The 20,043-nt window shown below is 46.8% G+C and overlaps 1 protein-coding gene across 4 annotated transcripts in view; it reads right to left on the bottom strand.

The window, feature by feature from the left end:
• The window catches only part of NEK6 (NIMA related kinase 6), a 95,444-nt gene that overhangs the window by 29,702 nt on the left and 45,699 nt on the right, over window positions 1-20,043 (bottom strand). For 3 of the 4 annotated variants that reach the window (XM_058159115.1, XM_058159117.1, XM_058159118.1), the window contains 3 exons: window positions 18,579-18,707; window positions 17,171-17,233; window positions 2,258-2,368 (listed from right to left, as the gene is read on the bottom strand). In XM_058159115.1, coding sequence (XP_058015098.1) covers window positions 2,258-2,368; window positions 17,171-17,233; window positions 18,579-18,707 — 303 coding nt within the window. Of the gene's footprint in view, window positions 1-2,257; window positions 2,369-17,170; window positions 17,234-18,578; window positions 18,711-20,043 lie in introns of all 4 variants that reach the window. The other variant, XM_058159116.1, reaches the window with a different exon arrangement.

The raw sequence follows: 20,043 nt of genomic DNA, 5'->3' as shown, positions 1-20,043 counted from the left end.
GGTTGGAGACCCCTGATTTAGGGGATCCGAGATCATTGAAAGGACCTGCTTTTTCGGACGTGTTCATTTAGTTTTAGCTAAAGCCAGTGTGGTCTATTATATAAGGGGGATCTTGCCAATTTTACCCATTCGCCTAGCATTTTATTTTGAGCTGTTTTCAAAAACAGCCTCCTTCTTTTATGGATGGGGCCAAACCACAGAGCCATCTCCTCTTCATATCTATTTTAACGTTAAGCCGCCACACAATTCTTGGCGGTTTTTATCCATGTCTCTGAGAAGAGCCATCTCAGAGGGAGGTACATGGAAATACACACACACACACACACACACACACACACACACACACACACACACACAAACACACAGTGTTTCCCTGAAAATAAGACCAGGTTTTATTCTCTTTTGGGCTCCAAATTAATCACGAGGGCTTATTTTCGGGAGGGGTGTGTGTCTTATTTTTTCACCATGCACAGGAGGCACACTTCTTCTATTTGCTCACCGTGGGGCAGGGGGATGTGTGGCACACCAGTGTCACCGCTATGAGGTGAGGGTGTGGAGCTTGCACTGGCTTACCGCAGGGTCTCTGCAACCAGGCCACCCATGCCCCAACACCTGCCTCACCACGTGGCCGCATCTCCTACACACCACTGGGCCTCCTGCTCCACTGTGGCCACAAGTAAGCAGAAGAAGTGAGCCAGCTACCGCAGCAAGGCAGGTGTTGGGGTGTGGATGGACTGGCTGCGGGGGGCCCTGAGGTAAGCCAGTGCGGGGCGCATGGGGCGGCTCCAACACCAGCCCGCCTCATTTCATGAGCAACCAGACGGAATGGGTAGGTGGCCGGCTGACTGCGCAGGCTGTTAGGTAGGGTTTATTTTAGGGGGTGGGTAGGGCTTATATTAGAAGGGACGCGGTGGCTCAGTGAATAAGACGCTGAGCTTGTCGATCGAAAGGTCGGCAGTTCAGCAGTTCGAATCCCTAGTGCTGCCGCGTAACGGGGTGAGCTCCCGTTACTTGTCTCAGCTTCTGCCGACCTAGCAGTTCGAAAGCAGGTACAAAATGCAAGTAGAAAACTAGGGACCACCTTTGGTGGGAAGGGAACAGCGTTCCGTGCGTCTTTGGTGTCGAGTCATGCTGACCAGATGACCACGGAGACGTCTTTGGACAGCGCTGGCTCTTCAGCTTTGCAACGGAGATGAGCACGCCCCCTAGAGTTGGGAATGACTAGCACATATGTGCAAGGGGAACCTTTACCTTTACCTTAGGGTTTATATTAGGTGCATGTGTAAAACATACTAGGTCTTATTTTTGGAATAGGTCTTATTTTCAGGGAAACATTATATATATGTATAGGAGCCTTCCAACAAAGACACTTAAAGTTGTTACAACCTACTCCATGACATTGTTGGAAGAGAAGACAGTCTAGGCGTTATTTACTAAAAATTGTGGGTTTGCTCTTGCTGAAGTATCTAGAGGAGGAGGCTCCAGACCACAATTAGCAATCTTCTTAAATGTCATGTCCAAAAAGATTTCCCTGACATTTAACAGTAAAGCCCAGGTTCTCCAGTGAGTAGTATAGTTAGCAACCCCAAGTTACACCAGTTTTATAATGCTCATAAATAAGGAGAGCGACAGAGCCGCAGCTAAACAGGGGCTGGGGTTTGGCAAGTACGTGAATGTGTTTTCCAACTGTTTGCAACTTCTTCTGAATAGTTTGGCTTGGAAGGAAGGAAGGAAGGAAGGAAGGAAGGAAGGAAGGAAGGAAGGAAGGAAGGAAGGAAGGAAGGAAAAATATCCTGGGTGTGAATTAAGAGAAGGCAGAAGGGAGGGAGGGAGGGAGGGAAGGAAGGAAGGAGGGAGGGAGGGAGGGAAGGAGAGAGGGAGGGAAGGAAGGAAGGAAGGAAGGAAGGAAGGAAGGAAGGAAGGAAGGAAGAGAGGGGGGTACGAAAAATATCCTGGGTATGAATTAAGAGAAGGAAGAAGGGAGGGAGGGAGGGAGGGAAGGAAGGAAGGAAGGATGGAAGGAAGGGAGGGAGGGAGGGAGGGAGGTATGAAAAATATCCTGGGTGTGAATTAAGAGGAGGAAGGAAGGAAGGAAGGAAGGAAGGAAGGAAGGAAGGAAGGAAGGAAGGAAGGAAGGTATGAAAAATATCCTGGGTGTGAATTAAGGGAAGGAAGAAGGGAGGGAGGGAAGGAAGGAAGGAGATGGAAATGACAGGGAGGGAGGAGATGGGATCCCAAACCTTCAAGCTGATCTCACCTTAATCATCTGAGAAAGGTCACCAGCATCTGCAAGCTCCAGTACAATGTTGAGTTCGTTGTCTTCGATAAACGAATCCAAATACTTGATTATGTTGGGATGGTTCAATTGCTGTCAAAGGGAGAAGAGAGAAGAGGCTGCCTGAATGAAAGGAGAACCTGAGAAGCACCGAAGAACTCAAGGGCCCCGAGACTGAACCCAAGGAGAACCCTTGAAGTGGAAGAGATGGTTCAGGTAATGAGAAGACCTAAAAGGTAGACATTACTCCACCCTCACCAACCCAACGAAGGGAATTCATTCACCGCTCTCTGGGTCAATGACTCCACTGTCCAACTGGGCAAGCTCTGGAAAGCAGTCTCTGTGGCATGAAACACCATGAGCAAAATCTTCAGAAATGCGAACGGTTGTCTCCTACGACAACCCACTCCTTTTTCCTTCTATTTATTCCCCAGCCAGGGAGGCGCCATTCAGCGTCCACGTCTGCTTTGCTTCCCGAGTCGACTCCTTGTCCTCCGTTGTTCACCTCTCCTAACTGCTCTGCGCATACGTGCACCTGGAACAGGCCCCAGCTGTTCTTCCTCCTCACTCATCCCAGCCTCCAAAGGCAGCTGCCTCTCCGGTGGCTGGGAAATGTGAGACGGCCCTGACTCTTATCTCTGCGTCCGATGCAAAACATCCATCAGAGCCTTCCTCAGACTCCAGAACTGGCCCAAGTTCCTCCCCAACCTCCTCATCGTCCGAGTCTGCCCGCCAGCTCTGCTGGCAGCTGGCGGACCACAACAGGCATTTTCTAGCATGTCACCAAGTCTTCTCCTAAGGAAGCGCCTTCCATTCTTCTTGACAGGGCTTCATTTCTAGCACCCGGTTGCCAACCTGGCAACCTCCGCTAGTTGGCATCTTTCAAACTTCGATCAAAGCCAAATAAAGAGGAAGGGAATGACGCCTCGTCTTGTAAAAACAATAACCCAGTTCAGACGGCTTCAATTTGCATTCCTGTTTTTTAGTAATCCTGTCACGCTGCTGACTCATTTATAATCTCCTGCTATTCTTTCTTTTCTTTTTTTTTCTTCCCCAGAAGTGTTATTTGCCAAGGCCTGTATTTCTCCACTCGACTGCCGTTCCCCCAAGTGTGTAACTTAGCATTTTGCCTCCGTTAAATTTCTCTGCTGTTCTCCAACTGCTTGTCTGCGACTATCAAAGGTAGGAAAAAAATGTATCCCGAGGACACAGGTGTCACTAATTACCTCTATGGAAGAAAAGCCATTCCTCCCAAAATTACCTGGAAAATCAACTCTGCCCCAGAAGCTGGATTGTAATTTAAGAAATGGACTTATGAAATTTGAAGGAATATACAAGTGGGTGAAAAAAATTTGAATTTTAGAAGATGGACTAATTTTTAAAATGGACTCTAAGAAGAACGGACATTAAATGTTATGGCAACTGAAGAAATATATAAGCGATGAAAATTTGAGTTCGAGAAGATGGACTGTAATTTGAGAAATGGACTTATGAAATTTGAAGGAATATACAAGTGGAAAAAAAATTTGAATTTGAGAAGATGGATTAATTTTAAAAATGGACTGTAAGAAGAAGTAATATGTGAAGTTGATATTGCTTTTTTTCTTTTTTTCTTTTTATTATTCTTTCCTATCTCTTTATTTTTATTGTGAGGGGATCTAAAGTTTTAAATTTTTTAAGGTGGGAGGTTATGTATATTTTGTATACTTTTAGCTTGTGATTGTTGGTCATAATACCCGGTATTTGCTCTGGGAAGTCTGGGGGAAGGGGAAGGAGTGGGGGAAAGGGGGGGGGGAAATGATACATGGATTGATTATTAATATACAGTAATTTTTGAAGATATGAAATTAAAATTTAAAATGATATTGGGGATGCTCGACTGCCATTTCAGAAAGAAAAGGAGAGAGGAGTAGAAGGAGGGAAGAAAGTAGGTAGGAAAGAGTAGAGAAGGAGAAGGGGAATAAGAAGGTTAGATAGGGTGGAAGAAGGGAGGAGTGGAGAAGGAGGAGAGGAAGTAGTAAAATGAAGGAGATGAAGGATGTGAAAGTAGTAGAGGGTAGAGAGGGAGGTTGTGAAGAAAGGAAGTGGCAATCGGGCAGGCCTGAATCAGTAATAAATAAAAATTAATGACTAATGATGGATAATAGTTTGTACATAAATATGATGTTGGAAAATGGAAATAAAAATTATTTATAAAAAAAAAAAGAAAGAAAATCAACTCTGCCCCCAAGCATATCTTATGTATCAGTGATAGCTATCCTTTTTGTCATCACATGCCAACAATGCAATGCGTCGCCCCCTGTGCATGTGTGACAACCCCCACACTACCCCCTCCTCCCCGTGCATGGATGCGTGACCTCTATGCTCCCCCCTGCACATGCACATGTGACCCCCTGTGCTCTCCCTGCCCCCCCATGCATGCACGCGCAACCTCCTGCATGTGCGCGTGACCCATGGCCCTCCCACATGCATGTGGGTCTCCCACATGCGCCCTTCCCCCACGCATGCATGGCAGAGACCAGAAAATTAGCTGGCCAGCAAGAGGTGTGCGCGCATGCGTGGTGGAGCTGAGCTGGGGCGACAATCACGGCTACAAATACACCATGTTTTCCCGAAAATAAGACCTCCCACGAAATTCAGCCCTATCATGATTTTGAGCGCATGCTCTCAAACAGGGGTCTTCAACCTTGGCAACTTTATAAGACTTGTGGACTTCAACTCCCAGAATTCCTTAGCCAGCCATTCCTTCCTGTCGAAGACTACTTCAGCTTCAACCACAACAATACACGAGCACACAATAGATTTAAACTTAATGTGAACCGCTCCAATCTTGATTGTAGAAAATATGACTTCAGCAACAGAGTTGTTAATGCCTGGACTGCACTACCAGACTCTGTGGTCTCTTCTCAAAATCCCCAAAGCTTTAACCAAAGACTATCTACTATTGACCTCACCCAGTGGTGGGATTCAGCCAGTTTGCACCACTTCGGGAGAACCGGTTGTTAACTAAATAGATTGGCAAACTGGTTGTTGGAAGAAATCATTAGGGCAGAGAACCGGTTGTTAAATTACTTGAATCCCACCACTGACCTCACCCCCCATTCCTAAGAGGTCTATAAGGGGCGTGCATAAGAGCACCAGCGTGCCTTCCGTTCCTGTCCTAATGTTCCCTTTGGTTGTATCCAATTCGTATGGTTATTTCATGCTTATACCTATATATATTGTTGTATTTGACAAATAAATAAATACATTTAAAAAAATAAATAAATAAGCCCTATCCCCAAAATAAGCCCTAGCCATTTTTTTCCGGGAGTCAAAAGAAAATAAGACCTAGTCTTATTTTAGGGGAAACACAGGTATGTATTTGCAAATCTTTATTTCCCCAAGAAAAAAAAATGAACTTAAAAAGTTTGCTTGGAGTCACTGTTCCCTTCCTTGCAATTATCCTTTAATTTGTTGAGATTTTGCAATCATTCCCAAGGCAGAATCAGAAGCATCGGGAAGCACAGCTCTCAATCTAAGGTCCCCGAGAAATTTTACCCTTGAGTAAAAATCTCCCTCGCGAGGCACAAAATAAGAAATGTGCCTTGTTTTCAAATTGTGCTATCTTGCGCTCAGACCGCCCTGTGGTGAAGAACAAATGAAAATGAAAAGCACTTTCGCAACTGCAATGATGATGTTTCTCATTTTGCAGCCAAGAAAGGAACTTCCCAGCTTCTGTTTTCTGCTTAAAAGCCAACAAAAGAGAATTGGGGAAAGAACAAGGCTCAAAACAAACCGACTTTGCGTTGGCACTAAGCCATGGCTTCCCCAAGTCAACTGAATTGACATCATCAACCTTATGATCCACCAGCTGAGTCATTCATGAAGAGAAACATACTTGGAGAATGAGGAATTCTTGCCAATGAGAATCAAGGAAGAACTACAGATGTCCTTTGAACATGGTGAGGGCCCAAGGGGATTCTGGGACCTGGAGGCCTCTAGCGACTGGGTTAGACTGCACTAAGTCCTCACCAAAATAGGGTCCTCCTATGCAGAACACATCAATGGGCCTTCGTCTCCCCCAAAATAAATGTTCTGCATTGCTTTCCTTCAACCACTGAATTGATGGTTCAAAACCAGAGGTGGTTTGTGTGAAATTGCAGGTGGCTCTGTGCTGTCATATTTACCCACATTTTTGAGGCTGTGTGCATGCGCGAAAGCAAAGTGCATGTGCAGAAGACCGTATGTGCGGAAGTGGCGCACACAAGCGAAGCGAGCGTGCATACATGCTCACGTTTGCGAACCGATAGGGAATGTAAGTGAATACCACCGCTGATCAAAACCATCCTCTCCAGCCAGGTCTTCCAAGGCAAGGCGAATAATTTATTACCAACACTAGTAATAATAGAAATAATCTCAGATCCTTGGTAAAGACTTGATAGACAAAAATGCTTGCTGCAAAAAGATCGCACAGACTTGACTACAAGCGACATGACATGACGAAGTAGCGACAATGGTGCATTGGAAGATCTGCAAGAAATATCATTTGCCTGCAAGCAAGAACTGGTGGGACCATAAAAGAGAGAAAGTCACAGAAAATGTAGAAAGTTCAATTGCTCTGGGATTTTAGAATTCAGGCAGACAGGCACCTGCCACATAACGTCCTGGACTTAACAACTGTCAATAAGAAAGACAAAAAAAAAGTTGTGAGAGTCGATGTGGCAGTGCTTGGAGACAGCAAAATAGAAGAGAAAGAACTGGAGAAGTGTCGTGTCCCACTCCTCCGCTGACGGCCGGGTCAGGGAAATCCGAATCAGGCTTGCCTCTGCAGCTCTGCCAAAGTCCTAGCAAAGTCCTCAGAGCAGGCAGGAGACCAGTAAGTGACTTCAGCAAGATAAGTTCGACTTTGCCTGACTCAGAGACTGCCAGAAAGCAGATCCTTTATATAGGCCATGGGGTGTGGCTCCATGACTCAGCACTCATTAAGGCCTGCCCCTCCCTTCCTTCTGTTGCCTCCGCCTATCCAGTCTTCTGATGCGAGGGTCACTCCAATCAGCAGCTGTTGGAAATAAACCTTCCTCAGGCTCACATGCTGTGGAGGAGGGGGAGGGGTCTAGTTGCTCCGTTTGCCTGGGCATGGAGCCAGGGCTGGGGCCGGGGGATGCTCCCTCCTCTGCAGCCTGCTTGGGCATGGAGCCAGGGCTGGGACCGGGAGGTGCCCCCTCCTCTGCAACTTGTCTGGGCATGGAGCCAGGACTGGGGCCGGGAGGCATACATTCCTCCATGTTCGGGAGCAGATAAGCAGACCCCGGCTGCGGTGAGAGCGGACAAGACACAACAAGAAGATTACAAAATACAAAGACCTACAAATAGAAATAGAACAACTGTGGCAAAGGCAAGCAAAGGTAGTACCACTAGCAATAGGCTCCTTGGGTGCAATTCCAAAACAACTGGAGCACCACTTGAACACCATCGGCATTGACAAATTCGCTACCAGTCAATTGCAAAAGGTGACTTTACTCGGAACAGCTTCCATCTTGCGACGATCTCTGTAACACCATCAAATATCCAGATTTGCCTATCCCAGGTCCTCGGTAAGGACTTGAGAGGTAGACAAAAATTCCAAACCCAGTATGAACATCTATCTGGCTGACTATACGAATAATAATATTAATGATGATAATAATAATGATGCTTATGAAGCATGCTTATGCTGTTGCAACCATTATCACTGCTCGACTTCCCAAAGGACAAAGTGGGGAGGGAAGGGTGAGAAGGAATGCAGGCTCCAGACCTCAAAGGAAGAGCCGTGAGAGCCAAGGACACATTTGCAGGTGTTGGCCAAAACCAGAGACTTTTTCTCATAACAATACAATGACGCTCAATCAGAAAATGTGACCTGCACTAATAGGGCGGTGGCGGCAGGGGAAGGAATTCTATATTGTAATTATAGGGATTTGAACAGGAATTAGTTAGAGCTGGTTTTGCCTTCAGTGGTGCTGAAATGAATACTCAATAAAGTTTTGCACCGAGACATTGGCAGGCCTCGGGTATGTTCACTTTGGTTAGGCTCTTCCATCAGTACGGTGACATTATTATTTTCCGCTCTTCTGCATTTCTCTGCTCACTGCCTCTGAATGCCGTGTGGATGGAAATTCGGTTGAAATTCATCGCTGGTTCTCCTACAAGCTGAGCTATACCACCATGTTTTCGCTGCTGTCCCAAACGCCACCAGTCTGGCCCAAAAGCCCTCAGCTGCTCTTCACCTGTTCTAGCAACATCTCCAGGAAAAATAAGGGGGCCGGATCTGTGTGCCCCCCTATTCCTACCCAGGCAGCTGCCTTGGGAGCGAAGGAAGCAGGATGGGACCTTTGCATCAGCCCCATCTTAAGTGCAGAGAAGCCCACCAGACTCCAGCTTAGGCAATCAATTGCCTTGTTATTTTTTATATATATATTTTTAATGCCGTCTAAAAGTCGCATGGCCTGGAATGCCTGATTTGTATGCAAAGAATGCGCTCGTGGAAAAGCATTCAAAAATAAAGGCAGCCACTAACTAAAAGCCGGAATGCTTATAGGCAGGCTGTTGATTACAACTACATTACGGCTTCCCTTTTTCTCCAGGCTTCCGAATGGGCTACTGTCCGTATCCTCGGAGGCTTCAGCTTCTCTTCAACTGAGAATATTTGCTCACGGAAGGGCTTCTGTCTCTGAGAGAGAGAGACATCATGTCCTGATGCCATTTGGTCCCTCTGGTTCCTAAAATTAGAAGGGCCATGTTCCTGCCGAGCAGGAATTGGGGAGAAAGACACAGAAGTAACAGAAATTGGAAGTCTTCTAGTCCAGGGGTCTCCAACCTTAGTAACTTTAAGACTTGTGGACTTCAACTCCCAGAATTCTGGGATTCTGGGAATTGAAGTCCACAAGTCTTGAAGTTTCCAAGGTTGGAGACCCCTGTTCTAATCCAATCCACTGCTCAAGCAGGAGACACCACAACTATCTGGGGAAAATGCCTATCCAATCTCTTCTTGAAAACCTCCAGTGATGAGCAACCACAAATTCTGGAGGCAAACTGTTCCACTGGTTAATTATTTTCACTATTAGGAAGTTTCTCCTTAATCCCAGGTTGCTTCTCTCGTTGGTTAGTTTCCAGGCGTTGCTTCTTGTCCTGCCTTCAGGTGCTTTGGAGAATAGGTTGACTCCCTCTTCTTTGTGGCAACCCCTGAGATATTGGAAGACTGCTCTCATGTCCCCCCTGGTCCCTCTCTTCTGAACTTTTATAGAATACAGAATAACAGAAGCTGGAAGGGAGCTTAGAGGTCTTCTAGTCCAACCCACTGCTCAGGCAGGAAACCCTACACCACTTCAGACAAATGGTTATCCAACTTCTTCTTAAAAACTTCCAGTATTGGAGCATTCACAACTTCTGCAGGCAAGTTGTTCCACTTATTAATTGTTCTCACTGTCAGGAAATTTCTCCTTAGTTCTAGGTTGCTTCTCTCCTTGATTAGTTTCCACCCATTGCTTCTTATCCTGCCTTCAGGTGCTTTGGAGAATAGCTTGACTCCCTCTTCTTTGGGGCAGCCCCTCAAATATTGGAACAGTGTTATCATGTCACCCCTGGTCCTTCTTTTCATCAGACTAGACTTAACCAATTGGACCAAACTGGGGCCATCTCCATTTCCATGTTGGGAAAAGCATGAAATCTAGTCTCAGCCATGGGCTGGTGACACCTCATCTCTACATCTTGGTAGGCAATGTGGCTCAAGCGCCTGGAGGCCATCAAGAATGGCCTCAGATTAAAACCCACAAAATGATTGGACCAAACCTTGCAAATAAGGCTAAGAGCAGAAAAGTATTCTAAGCCACAATGGCACAGTGGTTAGAGTGCAGTACTGCAGGCTACTTCTGCCGACTGCCAACTGCCTGCAATTTGGCAGTTCGAATCCCACCAGGCTCAAGGTTGACTAGCCTTCCGTCCTTCCGAGGTGGGTAAAATGAGGACCCAGATTGTTGGGGGCCAATAGGCTGACTCTGTAAACCGCTTAGAGAGGGCTGTAAAGAATTGTAAAGCGGTATATAAGTCTAAGCGCTATTGCTATGAATGATCTGTCCAGTGAATTAACACCAAGAAGCAGCTGCAGACTGCTTGGGATTTGAGCTTCTGAACTTCTGAAAAACTTAGCCGTTCTGAAAAAGCGCAAAGAAGAGCAATTAAGAGGATTAAAAGCCCAGAGACTAAAACATAGGAAGAACGATTGCTGGATTTGAGTTTGGCTAGTCTAGAGAAAAGAAGGACTTGGGTGTGGGTGTGTGACATGATAGCAGTCTCCCAGTATCTCAAGAGCTGCCACAAAGAAGACGGGGTCAAATTATTCTCCAAAGCACCAAAAGTCAGGACAAGAAACAATGGATGGAAACTAATCAAGGAGAGAAGCAACCTGGAATTGAGGAGAAGCTTCTTAACATTGAGGACAATTCATCAGTGGAATAACTTATATTCAGAGATTGTGAGTGCTTCATCACTGGAGCTTTTTAAGAAGACACTGGGCAGTCACTTGCCTGAAATGGCCTAGGATCTCCTGCTTGACCTGGGGGCTGGACTAGAAGACCTCAGTGACCCTTCCAGGTCTATTCTGATTTTGATCCTTCATTTCTCCTGCAAGGTTTTCACATCATCGTTTTCACCAGAAGGCCTCAAAGCCTGCTCGTAACTCGGCCATCTTGAATACGTAGAATGTGCTTGAAACCTTTGGTGGAAATTACGCCTCTCTGTCCTTCATCGCTGGTTCAGGGGAGAATCACAAGCGGTTGGTTTATACCTGCAAAATCTGCATATGGGGTGTGCTTTTTGCCAAGGGGGCCCTTCAATGATGAGCGAGGAGACGCAGTTATTGATTTGACAAGCCATTAGCTGCGCGGGAGCTGCAGAGCGAGAGCGAGAAAGAGCGGGCCAGTTGCTGATGCAAACAGATCGAGCCATCCACTTAAAAACCTCCGAGTAAAAACCTCGAATAGCCTTGCCCTCCGAGAACCCGACGGGAAAACTCTTGGCACCTGCCTCAAATTATCAGAAAAGTGCTGACCTACCACACATCGTTAAAACATGGCTTCCCGGGCTTGACGCGAGGAGCTTTTGCTCCGATGTGGCTTGAGCCCTCGGAAGAGGAATTTACGTACATCTTGGCCAAGATAATCTGTCAGGTTTGATCGGGAGGCTCTTTCGAAAACTTGGGATGGATTTGAAAGAAATGCCCAATGGGGAGAATTTACTAATGGATCCCGGGAAACATTTGTAACACAATATGACTTCCCGCAGCGGGCCGAGCAACCGCTCTGTCAGGATTTGACCGGCAGAAACGACGCACTCTAATGCTTTCTAACAAAATTGGATGAGGCGCAGAACGAGGCCAATTGAAAAAGGACCCCATCGAATTGAGAAAGATCTTTTCAGGCAACTCCGGAGGTCTTCTCACTGGATCGTTAAACGGGCGTCTCACTTGGATAGGCGGGTTCGTGGCTTGCTTCCTTCAGGCCAAACTGGTTTTCTCCCAGGTACCGTTTTGGCTACATGAAGAACAAACCAACTAATTTGGGGGTCTGCAAACTTGGCTCTTTCAAGACTTGTGGACTTCAACTACCAGCTGAGCTTTGCTGGCTGAGGAACTCTGGGAGTTGAAGTCCACAAGTCTTAAAAGAGCCAAGTTTGCAGACCCCTGAACTAATTGATCCCGGGGTGGGTTTCAAAAATTTTAGCAAGGGTATGGGATAGATCTAGATGCATGGCAGAAATTACGGATGTATAACTATAAAATGACAAAGTCTACAGCATATAAAGAGAATTTGTACAAGATGTTTTACAGGTGGCATTTCCCCTCAACAAGAATTGCTAGAATGTTCAAGGACAAATCTGAAAAATATTGGAAGTGTCATCAGATACCTGGATCGTTTTATCACATGCGTTGAAGCGGAAAGGTATTGGACTAAAATACACACATGGTTGGAGAAAATGATTAAAAAACATATTGACTTTAAGCCAGAAGTTTTTTTGTTGGGAATTATACCTGAAATATATACTAGAGATGTAAAATATTTGATTGTGAATATCCTTACAGCAGCCAGGATAGTGTTTGCTAAAAATTGGAAAAATGAGAAATTACCTTCCCGAGATGAAATCATTAGGAAGATGATGGAATGTGCAGAGATGAGTAAATTGACATTTGACATTAGAGAACAAGAAGATAAGCAATATTATAAAATATGGGATTTATTTTACTACTGGTTAGAAGGAAAGATACGTTAGAAAAGACCCAGATTGAATAAGAGATCTATACAATGTAAGATAGATGTACAAAAGAGATGCTTTTGCACAAGAAGATATGTAAACACCCCACCAGCGCATTGTAATTGGTTTGATGAGATTTTTATGTTTGTTTGTTGTTAAAAAATAAAACAAAAATTATATAAAAAAAATTAGCAAGGGGTTCTCTGCCCGGTTGCTGGGTGGGCGTGGCCATGGTGGGCGCGGCCTAGTTGGCTTCCTGCACCACGGTGGGTGTGTCTTCAAGAAATGTATTGTCTCTCCTTCATCAGCTAACCGGGACTCAGAAGCTTCGATGGTCAAGCGAGCAACGTAATTCCCAAGCAAACATCCCCTCTTTTTTTTTTTTCATAAAAAAGTTTTATTTTTACAATCATATCAAACAGCTCATCCAATGTACAGTTATATACAATTAGTCGGGCTTGCCCAGTCACCACCCCCCTTTTTAACATTCTTCCCTCTTCTACCTTCTTCTACTTTCCAGACCTTCCTCTCCTTCTCTTATCTACATCCTCTCCTCCCTCCACCCTACACCTTCCTTCTCCCTCTTCTACCCCTCTTCCTTCCTCTTCTCCTCTTTCCTACCTCCTCCTCTCTCCTCTTTTCTCCCTCCCCACCGTTCTAAAATGGTAACTGGGCAGACCCGACCCTACATTAATTATATTTATACATCTTCAATAATCCCTGTACATAACCATCACTCCATCCTCTACCCTCATCCCCCAAGTTCCCTCCCCTTACCCCAACCCCCACCCCGACTTCCCAGAACAAAATGCAGGGTATCAAAACTAACAATCATAATCCAAAATAATTCCTAAATTATAATCTCTAGTCACTCCACACATAATCACACTCTCAATTCCCCTCTCCTTCAGAAATATATCTAATACAAAATATTTCCTAAATTTACTCATATGCTATTCGATATTTTTCAAACATCCCCTCTTGACTGCCTCCTTTCATCTCGGTCTGCCTTGACCCAACCCTTCAGTAAGATGCAAACAAGACAGATTAACAGAGTCAGAAGGGATCTTGTAGGTCATCTGGTCCAGCCCCCTGCCCAGGCAGGAGACCCTACACCGTTTCTGACAAACGACAGCCCAGCCTCTTCTTGAAAGCCTCTTGAAATACCCCCAATCAAGGGACTGTGAAACAAACTAACAGTAAACGACACCCTAATTAAGGGAAGCCCGGAAGAAAGCTCCCACGCACACTAACAGGGCCAGCCGTTTGAATATAAATCGCGTAACAAAACCCCACAGCCTTCTAGGCACTGATGATGTTACCTGTTCTGTCCTCCTTCACCTCCGTCCTAGTGATGGCTTAATTAGCCGGCACTATCAGCTCCGGCAGCAGAATAGCGAGCATCTGCCAAGTGTCTCTGTTATCTCCCTCGATGCCGATGAGTCACCCAGGAACAAACAGTACTTCAGCTCCAGTCAAGCAGTTAATTTGCCTTCTACGAAGAGGCATAAGCAGCTCTTGCTGCCTTTTATATCCTGTGGGGTGTGGCCTCCATGACTCAGCATTTCCTAGGCCTGCCCCACCCCTGCTTCTGTTGTTCCCGCCTCTCCTGCCTACGAAACCTAGGGTCCAGCCAGCCCTGATTGCCATCAGCTGAGTCTGGAGGCGTGGCCTGGGGGGGAAGAGTCAGGGGATGGAGGCCTCTTTATCTCTTCCACCTGGCCTGCCTCTGGCTCCTGGAGCTGAGCCAGGGAAGCCGGTGCTCCCAAGGTAAGTCCTGACGGCCCTTCCCCCTCACTTTCCGAGTCACTTTCTGGCAGGAGGCCTGGCTCGGGGGGCGCAGACACAACATTACCTAGCTGGGTCATGAAACGTTCGGAAGAAAAATCACCAAGCTCCGTAAGCACCAAAGGACCCCACAGTTCAACCCGGAGATATAAATATTCTCAGGGTCTATTGGTATCAATTTCATAAATAAAGGGACCGGATCAGCGGCGGGGTTTCACATTATGTTACTAGCCGTTTTGCTGCATGTGTGCACACTCAATTTGGGTGCGCGCGCGCCTGGTTCGCCCACGCGCCTGCCTTCCACATATGCGCCTGGCCTTCCGTGCATCTGCTTTACTCACATGTGTGCCTTGAGTGTAGGTGCCCGGCCTCAAAACCGTGCCAAAATAGGATGGCATAGAACTGAGGTGTGTGGGCAGGCCCACCCACGATTCCCGCTACCGGTTCGGGCAAACCAGTCCCAGCTGAATACCAGCTCTGAACCGGATGCAAGCAGATGTTCAGCCCTGGCCCATCTCTCTCTTTGTTCACAGAGATCTAGGTCACAGTCTTCACTTTGGCCAAGCGGGGACATCGTTCAGATATGCGGAGGCCTTAATTAAATCCAAAAGTGGAGAGGGGGAAAAAAAACCATTAGAAAGTGTACAAGGCATTGGAGAGGAAAGTGCTAATTATCCCCGTATCATCTCCGTACATTTTTTTTCTCTTCACAGCCCGGCTAATGCAATATTCACAACTTAACATCTGGTTTCCTGGTGAGGTTGACACGGGAAGATCTGTAGCTGCCTTCAGGCATCTTACACGGGTGGGAAGATCTTGATTCCCTTGTCACCCCGAGCGCTCCGGGTTTCACCCACTCCTTGATCCTAACTGGTGTGGACATCTTGGCTGGGCTCCATCCCATACCATCTGGGGAAGCCTCTCCCCCGCAGCTTTCTTGGGCAGAAAATTAGCACCGTCACGCTGCAGCACGCCATCTCCGTCTTTTGATCTGGCAACCTTCGCTTTCCCGTCACCTTCCACTTAGCGCCTCTCGGAAACCAGCTCAGATGCGGCCTCCTCCACAGGCAAAATGGGTGTGGGTGGAAGGTTGCGGTCTTTCCTTCTTGGGAAAGGAAGGACTCGCTAATTCAGGGCTATTGCAAGTCGTTTGGGTTCGCGAGGTGCTCCGAGCTTGGTGGGTTTTCCTGCGATGCACGGATGAGGCTGTCTAAGCCTGCAGGAGAAGCCATCAAGCTCAGAGAATTCCATGAAGTACGCAATCTCTTCTCTGTTCTGACCTAGGCTTCCCCAGCAGCACGAAGCCGAGTCCTCGTCCCGATAAACCCCTTTTATTTAATTTACAGTGAATTCCTCTCCAGCAAGGTCTTTCCTCTCCCACAGTCTTTCAGGATAATTCACCATTACCGACCTTTATCAGGCTTGGAGAGTGGCCAGGCTGATATCTTTCAGACTCCGCAATACTTGGCAAGAATGCAGGAATGAACTAATTGCCTCCTGCAAACACCCCTCCCCTTTCGCTCCTCTTTCATTCCCTGCGGGATGGGCCGTTCATTGTCCACCTGTGGCCTTACTACCAAGTCGACCCTTGTTCTTTAGCTGTTCCCTTCGTCTGGCAACTCTGCGCATGCGCACACTGGGAACAGGCTCCAGCTGTTCGTCTGCCTCACTGATTTTAGACTCCGAAGGCGGCTGGCAACAGTCAGACGGCCCTGGCCCCTTCTCTGCGTCCGACGCAGAGCTCTCTCCTCAGAGCCTTCCCCAGACTCCAGGACTGACCCATGTTCCTCCCCAACCTCCTCACTGTCCAAATCTGCTGCCAGCTCTGCTGGCCGCTGGCGGGCCACAACATTCTCTAGTAGGTCTGTTTCTCCCAAAGGTGCTTTTTGTTTTCAAGAGGCAATGGGGCTTTCTGGTTTCCATTTGAAGACATTTCGCTTCTCATCCGAGAAGCTTCTTCAGTTCATTCGCTTCTCGAAACATCTTCAGGGAAAAACAAAGAAAATCCCGTTGCCTCTTGAAAAAACACCTTTGGGACAACCATGACCTGAATGGCTGAGAATCTCCCTAGACATGCGTCTGTTTCAGCTTCCAGTGGGGAGAAAAAGGACCTGCAGTTATCCTAGCCCCATGATGACGAACCTATGGCACGTATGCTGGAAGTGGCACACAGAGCCATCTCTCTGGGAATGTGAGCCGTTGCTCATTGCTCTTCCTGGTTCTGGCGTGCCAGCCAGCTGGTCTTCACATGCGCGGGAGCGCAGTGTTGTGGTCTGCCAGCAACCTGTGGAGCTGGCAACGGACAGCAATGAGGCTGAGGTGAGGCCAGGGCCATCAGGGAGAGACCCGGTCGTCGGAGGGGGAGGGGGACACGACAGGTGTGTGTGTGTGTGTGTGCTCTCCCCGAGATAGACTTCAGTGGCCCTCACTTCCTGAAAGATTTCTGCAATGAGCCACCAGATTAAAACCAACCGAACAACTTTTGCAATAATAGGTCAAGGAGCAGAATGCATTCTTGACTGCCTCGAAACCGGAATGTAGAATTTAGAAGCGACTGGGAAGTTTTTACCAAGGCGTCTGATTTCTTTACCATCCTGAAAATTAGCTCCCAAATCATGCAAGGAATCAGCAGGTCTTTTGCCAAAACTCTACCGGAGCGAAAACAAGTTCTTATCAATGACCGCCGTTTATTTTTGCAACGGCTTCACGGACAGACATGACATCAAAGCTGAGCGCAGAAAGCAATCGGAAGCTGGACCTCCTCCACTGTCCCAGGTAAATAGTGCAAAATAATTCCATCTCCATTTTTTGACAAGCATTCAAGTTTGGAGGGATTCTTACCTTCAAAAGATCTATTTCTTTAATGCAATCTTGTCTGGCCTTTGCGTCCATCATCTCAAATATCTTCAGAAAGAGGGAGGGGGAAAAAAAAGTTGCACGTTTAAAGACGAACACAAAACGAGTCTCTCGCAATTCTCAAAAAAACTCTTAACCCACCCAGGGGTGAGATTCAGTCAGTTCTGGATCGGTTCGGGGCAAACCGGATGCTAATTTTACATCTGGTTCACCGAACCGGTAGTTGCAAGGACTGACTGGTCCTGCCCACCCCACCCCACCCCTCCTAGTGGCCAGTTTTGGATGCCAGATAAGCGCAGGGCTCGTGTGGAGACTCTGGGAGTCGGAAAAATGGGCCTCCTAGAAGTTCCAGAAGTCTGGAAATGGGCCCATTTTCACCCTCCCGGAGGCTCGAGGAAAGCCTCCAGAGCCTGGGGAGGGCGAAAATGCCCCTCTGGCCATGGTGCAGGAGGCCAAGGTGGCCACCCAGCAACCGGGCAGAGAACTGGTTGCTAAAATTTTTGAATCCCACCCGTCTAGCCCCCTCCCTTTTCCAGCCTGCCTGTACCCCACTCCTCACGATTCTCCAGACTTAAATAACACCCGCGTATAAAGCAAAAAAACAAACAAACAAACCCCTAGCTACCAAAACAAAGAACAGCATGCAGTTCGTTAAGCTGAGTCTTCGGAGAAGGGCGGGATATAAATTAAAAAAAAACAAAACTCAAGTTTTCAACCTGAAAAAAAAAAGCCACGAAAATCCGTAGCAACTGCCATCCGTAACTGAATGCAAATTTCGAGAATCTGCTGGATGTACCAAGCAAAACATTTACAAATAAAAGACCTAGCAGGTTTTATCACGTTACGATGGTTTTCTGTTGACAAAATAAATTTGTTTTCTTCTGCCTGTCGCACGTACTAATTGGAAAACAAAAGGCTCTTAACGCCAAAATCCATTTTTGGAGCTCAGCTGATTATATTTTTTAAAGGAAGTGGATGTACCACTTTCAAGGTAGGTCTCTACTGGACTTGCAATGATGTATTCCACGGCTGTTTGAAATGAACACGGTGCTGGGAAAAGTGGCTTACGACTGGTCCTCAAGCTTATGACCACCGCAGCGTCCTGTGGTCACATAATCAGCAACCGGCAAGGAGACGAGCTAACAAAAAAAGGCAACCAGACTCTGTTTTTCTTTGAAGAGGTTTTGCTTCTCCTCCGAGAAGCTTCTTCAGTTCTGACTGAAGAGTGGGAACGGATGGCTTTATATTCAACCAGAACTGAAGAAGCTTCTCAGAGGTGAAGCAAAACCTCTTCAAGGAAAAACAAAATCCGGTTGTCTTTTGAAGAAAAAAACCCACAAGTTTGGGACAATCGTGACCTGCATGACTTGAGAATCTCCCTAGACGTTCTTACCTGTACTTTTTTTAATGCCACCGGTTTTCTGTCCAGAAGACAAGTCGCTCTGTAGACCTCGCTGAATTGTCCTCGCCCAATTTTCTTCTCAATCTGAAAATCTGCTAAAGTGCAGCGATAGAGGTGTCTCTGCTTGAGAGAGGGAAAACAACAGTGAAAGGGATTAAATTCGTGCATATTTTATGTGGGACATGCCAAAGACAAAGCATTGTGCGAGAGGTCAATTTTACATTGTCTTCTTCTCCATTTGGGTTTCCTTTTTTCTAACACCCCCTGAAAAATATTACCGTATTTTTCAGACGATAAGATGCACCTGAGTATAAGACGCACCAAGATTTCAAAGAGGTAAACAAGAAAAAAATGGTTTTGCCCTCCCCGGCCCCCAGGAGCACTCTGCAGGCCGCCCCATTTTTGTAAAAAATGAGCCCATTTTTCACAAAAACGGGATGCGCAGAGGGTTTGGGAAGCCTGCAGAGTGCTCTTGGGGGCTGGGGAGGGCAAAAACATGATGCTTGGGAGGTTTCGGAGGCCAAAAAAAGGCCCATTTTTCACAAAAATGGGGCCTGCAGAGGGTTTGGGAGGCCTGCAGAGTGTTCCTGGGAGTTGGGGAGGGCAAAAACATGATGCATGGGGGGTTTCGGAGGCCAAAAACAGGCCCATTTTTCACAAAAATGGGGCTTGCAGAGGGTTTGGGAGGCCTGGAGTGCTCCTGGGGCTGGGAGGGCAAACACGCCCCCATTTTCGTGAAAAACGGGCCCATTTTCACAAAAACAGGCACGTTTTTGGCCTCCCAAACCCCCCACGCCTCACATTTTTGCCCTCCCCAGGCCCCAGGAGCAGTCTTCAGGCCTCCCAAACTCTTTGCAGGCCTTGTTTTTCTGGAGCACGCATGCGCGCCAGCCAGCTGGTCTTTGCACGCGCGCATGCAAGCCAGAAACAGGAAGACCAGGGGACCGGTGCTCATGTGCCCACTGGAAACCGGAAGTTCAGCTTCCCAGTGTGTACATGCGTGCCGCAGAGCTTCTCTTCCAGTTTCCGGTGCTCCCACAGGCGCACATCCGCGCTCCCGTTTCGGCACTCAGAAAAGGTTTGCCAGCGCTGACCTATGCCATCTCAGACAAGTGACTTTCCAGTCTCTTCTTAAAAATCTCCAGCGATGAAGCGCCCACGATTTCCAGAGGCACCAAAACAATCAATAGATGGGGACAAATTTAAAATATTTAAAAAAAAAGAAAAAAGATAGAAACAGAAGGATTTACTGCCATAAATACCCACATCCATCCTCTCACTTGAAATGACAGCATTTTCAAAAGTGAAATATACCGGAGTGTAAATTTAAATTTTGTTTTGCTTTTTTTTTAAAAAAACCTTAAGATGTTTACATTGAAAGTTTATCTGAACATATCCCAGAAATCCTTCAGAAGTCAGTTTTATTGCCTTTCTGGTATAAATCTAACTCAAGCCA

The sequence above is a fragment of the Ahaetulla prasina genome, chromosome 16 (genome assembly GCF_028640845.1).
Source record: "Ahaetulla prasina isolate Xishuangbanna chromosome 16, ASM2864084v1, whole genome shotgun sequence".
NCBI lineage: Eukaryota > Metazoa > Chordata > Lepidosauria > Squamata > Colubridae > Ahaetulla > Ahaetulla prasina.
The sequence above is the reverse complement of the archived record's forward strand: the minus strand, read 5'-3'. Positions and strand labels throughout refer to the sequence as shown.